General features: G+C 54.3%; 1 protein-coding gene across 1 annotated transcript in view; it reads right to left on the reverse strand.

Annotated features, from left to right (window-relative positions):
* Window positions 1-6,049: 6,049 nt before the first annotated feature.
* ARHGEF10L (Rho guanine nucleotide exchange factor (GEF) 10-like) overlaps window positions 6,050-7,724 on the reverse strand; it is a 182,431-nt gene continuing 180,756 nt past the window's right edge. The window contains exon 30 of the mRNA XM_011934051.1: window positions 6,050-7,078. Within this exon, the coding sequence (XP_011789441.1) occupies window positions 6,546-7,078 (533 nt within the window). The 3' untranslated portion in view covers window positions 6,050-6,545. The remainder of the gene's footprint in view (window positions 7,079-7,724) is intronic.

Below are 7,724 nucleotides of genomic sequence, written 5' to 3' on the forward strand. Positions count from 1 at the left end.
AGAATTGCTTGAACCCAAGAGGCAAGGTTGCAGTGAGCCGAGATCGCGCCACTGCACTCCAGCCTGGGTAACAGAGCAAGACTCCATCTCCAAAAAAAAAAAAAAAAAAAGGGAAAGAAAGAAAGAGGGACCAGAGCTTACACTCTCTGCCATGTGAGGACACTGCAAAAAAGCAGCTGCCTGCAACCTGGGAGGAGCGTGCCGGACAGTGAATCTGCCAGCTCCTTGCTCTTGCACTTCCAGCCTGCCGAACTGTGAGAATAAATGTTTGTTGTTTAAGCTGCCTGGCAAGTGGTATTTTGTTAGCACAGCGCGAGCTGAGACGGGGATATAACCTAGAACAAACAACCGGCTTTGGGTTCCAAATACCACATGTTTGTGTCCACAGCAAGACTATCCTCTTGAAAGTCTGGCTTTGTTGGGGTAGAAAAAATTTTAAATGATAAAAGCCACAGCTTGCTACGGGCACTTGCTATAGCGCACAGGCAAGCACTCCGGCTCTCTCCACCTAAGTCCCATCTCTGGCTAACAAGGAAGCAGACAGAACTGCCAGGAACCCACGCCTCCAGGGGCAGTTCAGTCAGGCACCCAGCTGGTGGGGGTTGGAGAAGAAAGCTCGACACTGTCTCCCAGAGTCCCTCAGCAGGCTTGGGCCTACGGTACCCACTTACATGCTCAATGTAACATGTTCAATACCTCCTCCCACACTGGCTGCCTTCCCTTCCCCATGTCATGCCCCCGTCAGGCCGTCAGGGTTCCCTGATCTCCCCTCCCAAATAAACAACCTGAATCAAAATCCTTGTCTCAGACTCTGCTTTCTTTTACGAAGCAAAAACAGAGCTCAATGCCTGAGCACACAACTCCTACAGGCCGAAGGGCAGCTTTCCCGTTAGGAAATCCCTTTGTAAGCAGCAAGTCAGCAACAGGATGGACTGGAGGGACCTGCCTGAGGTTGAATTCACCTGGCCTCCAGGAGTCCCTCAGAAAGGTTGAAGCCAGCACGAGAGCCCTCGGGCAGGGGTCTGATCCCTGACATACCCCCCAGGGTGGGGAGAGCAGGGCAGGGGAGGGGTCTGGGGTACACAGGTCTGTGAGTGTCCTGGGGATGGAGGCTGGTGAGGGTGTGGAAGGGCTAAGGGAGACTGAGATAGGGTTGGGGCGTACACAAGGTGAGGTGCCCAAGACCAGAGACAGGCAGCACTGACAATGCCAGCCTGACACCAAGGATGGGACGGACCACCATGGCAGGGGATGTAGGGGCATGGAGACCAAAAGAAGCCAGAACAGAGAGTAGGGACACCCCCAACGCCTCTGCCACTGTGCAGACACCTGCACCCTGGTCACCACCACTGCATCCTATTAGCGTCCCGTGGGTTCATATGCCAGGCGGGGGACAGAAGGGGAAGAAAATGGGCCTAAAAGACTATCAATTCACCCCAAATAGACTGTGTTAGCCCCAAGAAGCAGCTTAAACCCCAGAAATGACTATGTCACATTTAATTAAGAATTAGAGGCCGGGCACGGTGGCTCATGCCTGTAATCCCAGCACTTTGAGAGGCTGAGGTGGGTTGATCACCTGAGGTCAGGAGTTCAAGACCAGCCTGGCCAACACGGAAAAACCCTGTCTCTACTAAAAATATAAAAATTAGCCAGGCGTAGTGGCAGGCACCTGTAATTCCAGCTACTTGGGAGGCTGAGGCAGAAGAATCACTTGAACCCAGGAGGAGGAGGTTGCAGGGAGCTGAGACGGTGCCACTGCACTCCAGCCTGGGCAAGAGTGAGACTCCATCTCAAAAAAAAAAAAAAAATAGAATGAGAGTTTTCTGCTATGGGATGTCCAAACTACAGGAAGGTCAGTTATTGGAACACAGTGAGAGGGTCGTTTCTGTGTCCTGACTGCAGGTCTCCCCCCGCTGCAGGCAGTCGGGCTCCAAGGCGGGACTGCTCAGTTGCGGGATGAGGACAGCCTCTGCTTCCCTCCCACCTTTGGAGTCCATGGCTTGGGGCCAGAAGTGCCCAGGGAACAATTCCTACCTCCCTCTGAGGGATGGGGATGTCAGGCCTTGACCGCCCCAGGCCTGAGCACAGAGACAGGAACAGAGGCGTCTGCCAGTAACCCAGCATGGCAGGCTAGCTCTCCCCCGGGGTGGGGTTGGGGCAACCTGTCACTAGCCAGAGATTCTCAATGAGCCGCTGTGCAGGATTCCTGCTGGGAGACCGGCCTGGCTCACAGCTGCCTCCTGAGAACTGGGCTTGTCTGCAGCCTCAGCCTGCTCACCAGGGGTGGAGAAAGTAGTTTTCCCCCTTGGGGAAGGGCAAGGGGATGAAGGCCCATGAACTGATAAACTCCGGGCCCTCTGAGCTGTGGCTTGCATAGCTGGGGCATCTGTCATGGCCCCTCCTTCCCTCCGCCCAATCACTGGGGCCTGAGAACCACCCAGGACCCCACTGCTCATGTGCTCCTCTCCCAGACCCTCCTTCCTCATCCTCAGGCTTCCCCGCCACCACTTCTGCCCACATACCTCTCTCCTAAGGGCAGAGAGAGTGTCCATGTGGCTAAATCTGAGACAGGCCTCAGGCTTCTCCTTAGCCTCAGCAGCATTCAGCACAAATCACCCCTCCCCTTCCAACCCTCGCCCTGCCCTCCCAGTCTTCCACCTTCATCCTGGCATCTCAGCCTCCCCGCTGCTTCCTGATCAGCTCCTGGACCTCCCCACACTGGCCTTCTCTGGACTCTGTCCTCACACCTCCTCTGTCCACTCTGCTCTCTTGGAGGCTGCATCCAGGCTCAGGCACCCCTGGTATGGACCTCTCTGCTGACTCCAAATTCACACAGTCAACTGTCCTCCCTACGTCTCCACTCGGATGCCCAAAGGCAACTTAAATATAGCCCATCCAAACCCCATTCACGCTCTTCCTGCAGAAAAGCTGCCCCTCACAGCTACCCTGCCAGGGAAGCTGGCAGCTCTGACCTTCCTGTCGCCAGGCCAGACCCCAGGGACATGCTTGACTCCTCTCTTTCCTTCCCAGCCCATCTATCTGCAAACCCGGTGGGCTCTGGGACAACAGAATCCACCCCGAAGCTGACCACTCTCCATTGCTGCCCCCTGCCTCTCGAGCCTAGCTGACTGCAACAGCTCTCAACAGGAGGGCTCCTGGCTCCCACACTGGTGTCCCCACCTCCACGGATTATTCTTAATTTAGCAGCCAAACGTGATTGTTTGAAAACATCAGACAGATGGTGTCACTCTTCTGCTTGAAACCCTCCAGTGACTTCCCACTGCCCACTGCCTCCCCTCCCCAGCCCGTCCCTGCTCCAGCCACACTCCTGCCTCTGCGCTTTGCACCTGCACTTGCCCTCAGCCTAAAATGTTCTACCACCCGATGTCTGCTCCGCCTTCAGGTCTTAGCTCGCAGGTCACCTCCTCAGTGAGGCCTCCTGACCACACTTTTTGACATCATGAGCCCCCTCCCCAGCACTCTCCATCCCCCTTCTCTGTTATGTCTCTCCAGAGCGCAAATATCATCTGGCATATTTTTCTCCTGGTCTGTTCCCTCCCGCCCCCACCAGTAGAATGGAGAGCGGGTGTGTATGGGATTTGTCTTTTTCACTACACGCTACCCAGTGTCTACTTGAAAATGGGTCCGGGCGATTACTTGAAAACGCAATCGGCATTCAGTGAACACTGAATGAATGATGGTCCGTTCCCATGGCAGGGACTCCCTGAGACACAGATTAAGGCACTTGCCTGACGCACCCCAGCTGCTAAGTGCGGAGAGCACAGTAGCAACTCTGCTGTTTGTCTCCAAACTTTTGCTCTGGGGGCGAGTAGTCTGGGGGCTAAGAGCCACCTTGGTGGCAGACAGACTATAGTCCCAGGTCTGACTTTTAGGCTCTGAGGCTTCCTAGGCAGGTTGCTTAAATTCCCTGAACTTCAGACCCCTCACCTACAAAACGAGGCAAACAAAAGCAGCCTCAGAGAACAGTTGTAACGAAGAAAGGAGCTCAGGCACCCGGAGCACTCTGGGTATTATCACTCTTATCAATATCTAAGGCCAGGCCTCCACTCACATGTGAGGCACGTCCTCAGTGGGTCTTGGGAGCCGTTCGCAGCGCCCCGACCCTCCCTTGCTCTGTTATTGGAGGCATGGAGATGAGCTGGTGACTGATGTGATAATTTCACTGAAGTAGCAAAGTCAGTCGTTTTCTCTGTGACGGGATTTAATGGGTGCCATTCGATCTCCCAGGTCCCTTTTAGCCGAGTGATCTGTAGGTCTAGAATCTAACAGGCCCATGGAGATCCCAGATGCCAGCTCCAGCACCAAAGAGGAAACACCTCAATAAGAACCGCCAGCCTCAAATCGTTTGGAGTGAGGATATAAGGAACCATCACCAAAAACGCCACTGGAGGGCTCTTCCAGATGCTTTCTGTGGTGTTGGTACCTGGAACTCTGTGACACATCACCCCCTCCATTCTAGAGATAAGGAAACAGAGGGACATGCTGGGAGCCACACAGCCGCGTTTTGGTGGGACTGGACTTGAATGCAGGCCTGCCAGACCCTACAGTCCAGGCTCACTCCTTGTCCCAGGCAGCCTCGACTCACTGGTCTCCGTCTCAGGAAGTCTTGGTTGACATTTGATTGATGGGATAAACACACCTCCTGGGAGGCTCATTCAGACAGTATTTGTTCAAAAACCCACTTGTACAATAAAAATGGAACCAGGGCACTTTATTCTCTTCCAAGAGATGTAGACAGGGCAGTGATGGTTCTTTTGATACAAAATGGGATCCTGAGGCCCAAAGGAGGTGGACACGTCTGAGCCGTAGTCAGTGTGGGACCTTCAGGTGTACTGGTTCCTCTGGACCAGTTTCCTTTCTCCCCTTCCTGGGGACCCACACTGGCTACCTCCTTCTGGGCATAGCCAACTTCTGTCTACCCTCCACCTGAGCATGGGCTGTTCCTCCATCCCCCTTCCTCCTCCGCAGCACCCTCGATCTCCTCAAGCCTTCACTCGCGGGTATTTATGCCTGCCCTCCCCGCTACATCGTGCACTTCCTGTGGGCATGGAGAGCTGCAGTCTTGCCCACATAGCACAGTGCCCGGCAAATAGCAGGAACTTGAGGGGTTTGCAAAATGAGTAATGAATGACTTCTCTAGTGGGCGAGAGTCCATCAGGAGGTTAGAACCCGGCTGGAATGTCCACTTCTTGGTAGTTTTTCCACTGGGTTCCCAGAACTTCAGTGGAAAGAGCTCAATGCAAGTACCGGTGGGTGGTGGGTAGACAGATGACAGAGAGGCAGAGGGTGGGAAGATGAAGGAAACACTTCCCTTTTGGGTGGTGGCTTTTGAGTTTGATTTTCTTTCCTGCAGGCAGCTCTAGAAATCTAAGGATGAACTGAGCCAGAAGAGGGAGACGGATGAAGGATGAACCGAGCCAGAGGCAGCCCCACCTGCCCATCTCACCTGCAGCCTAGGCTCTGCTCCTGCTGCTAATGGACTTCACCTGAAGCCCACCCAGTCCTCCCTCTGACCCCAAGTCCTGGGACATGGCTGCCAGTTTGCAGAGAAGCCCCTCATCTTCCCCTCCCTGCTGGCTTGCACTGTTAGACACCAAGGCCTTCCGCCCCCATGCTACTCCAGAGCTGGGGTGAACCAGTCCTTTTTCCAAAAAATATTCGGAAAAGAAGCTCCCAGAGCTCCTTCTGGAGCAGAAGTGAGGTTTCTTCTAAAGTAGAAATGGTCATATCTGTGCCATCTTATCCTTCACCACTCACCACTCAAGCCACATCTGAAATGTGGCTATGGTGACTGAGAGATTGAATGTTTGATTTCATTTTCATTAATTTGAAAATTAATTAGCCACCTGTAAAATGGTAACCAGATTGGACTGTGAGGTTCTACAGCCAATTCCCGCAGCAGCTCCACCCTCCGGCCAAGCCTAAGAGTTGCTCCTGGGTCCTGAATAACCCCTCTCTACCAATAGCTATTGGTATCTTTCCTATCTCTTTCCTATCATGTCTTTAAAAAACCACAACAAAACCTCAATCCAAGTCCGGATGTAACTCTTGTCTTTTATTCCAGCATCTCCCAGAGCTCCAATATGTACAGACTTTATTTATACACATATAATATACACCATATATACGTATTTATAGATATTCACACACCAGCCCACACACTCGCACACACTCACACGCACACACCCTTCCAGGAGGGGTGTGTGGCTGCCTTGGAGCCCCACTAGGGCCCAAACAAATGATACTGGGCTTGCCAGGCAGTTGTGAGGTTTTGTGTTTTTTGCTTTTAAAAAGAAGGCCATTTCCTCCAGATGTGTCCTCCCTCTCCCCAAGCCCTAAAACTTCTCCCCAAAACACTCTGAAACATTTTTTTAAAAAAGAAGAGGTTTTCCTTTGCTCTGCCCAAGTAGTTTCTGGAGAGTCCAGGCCCATCCACACATCCCGTGCAGGTCTCTAGAGCACAAGAGCCAGTCGTAGCCTCGGTCAGGCCTGCAGCTGTGCCCTCTGAGGGGAGACGGGAGGGGCTATAGCATCAAGGGCACCTGCCAGATGAGGAGGGTGCTGTCTGTCTCCCCACACGGGGCCGGCCTCCCACTGCTGCCCAGTGCGCTGCGGAAGTTGCGGTAGCCCTGCCCACCAGAGATGATGGCCACAGAGCAAATCTCCTTGCGGTGGGCGTCGCGGGCGCAGGGACGGCTGCGCACCCAGACGTCGGGGTCGTCGGCCATCTCGTAAATGGAGCCGTCCTCCTCGCTGTGCTCCAGGGCCGCGCCATCAGCAGGCGCCGGCTCCCGCATGGAGAGCAGTGGGCCCGGGAGGTGCGCGGTGGAGCGCAGGCGGTACTGCAAGAGGATGCCCTTCTTGCGAGTCAGCTCTCGGCCCACGTGGCTGTCGGGCACGGGCTCCTGTGCCTGCCCATCTGGCTTGTCCTCCTCAGCCCGGGGCCCCTCAGCCTCCTCCTGGTCACTCCGCAGGATGTCAGGGGCCAGGATGCTGGTAGCCACAGCCAGGAAGGCCACAGGCCCACAGTGCCCGTTGAGTGAGACCATGCCTTTCCCTGCAGAAAATGGGGCGAGAGAGAAAGCGGCCCAAAGGCCTAGCGCATTAAGGGAGGCACCTGAGTCTCTCTCCTGGAGAACTCTCTGTGTGGGTATTTTGCGGGGGGTGGGGGGGTTACTTCCTTCTATGTTGGCATCTTCCCCGAAGGCCACAGGTCTGGCTATCCCGTGCTCCTGCACAACTTCCTCAGGGGAGCGGAACAGGAACCACCTTATACACCACACGGGGGAGCCTCAGTGTGAAATTCCAAGAATTTCCTCCTCTCTGAGCCTTTGCCAAGAGGCTGCCTCTACCTAGAAATCCTTTCCCGTCTACCTGATTCTGCAACTCTTTCTGCAAGGCCCAGCTCAAGCTCCTCACTGTGAATCCCTCCTGAATTCATGCATGGGGAGCTGCCCGTTCCAGTCTCCGTGTCCCCAACCCCTGGAGCACCCTCATCCCAGCACCTGTCACCCGAGCTATGATGACACCCAGGAGACCATACGCTTGTTGACAGCAGGGTCTCTGCCTGATTCATCCCCACATCCCAGGATTCCACCTGGAAATAGACCCTCCACAAATGCCTTTTGGATGGACAAAAGGCATGGCCTTTTGATGCCCTATTTGATGAAACCTAGAAAATAGAAAATCTCAGAATTTAGAAG

The sequence above is a fragment of the Colobus angolensis genome, unplaced genomic scaffold (assembly GCF_000951035.1).
Source record: "Colobus angolensis palliatus isolate OR3802 unplaced genomic scaffold, Cang.pa_1.0 Scaffold130, whole genome shotgun sequence".
Classification (NCBI taxonomy): Eukaryota; Metazoa; Chordata; class Mammalia; order Primates; family Cercopithecidae; genus Colobus; species Colobus angolensis.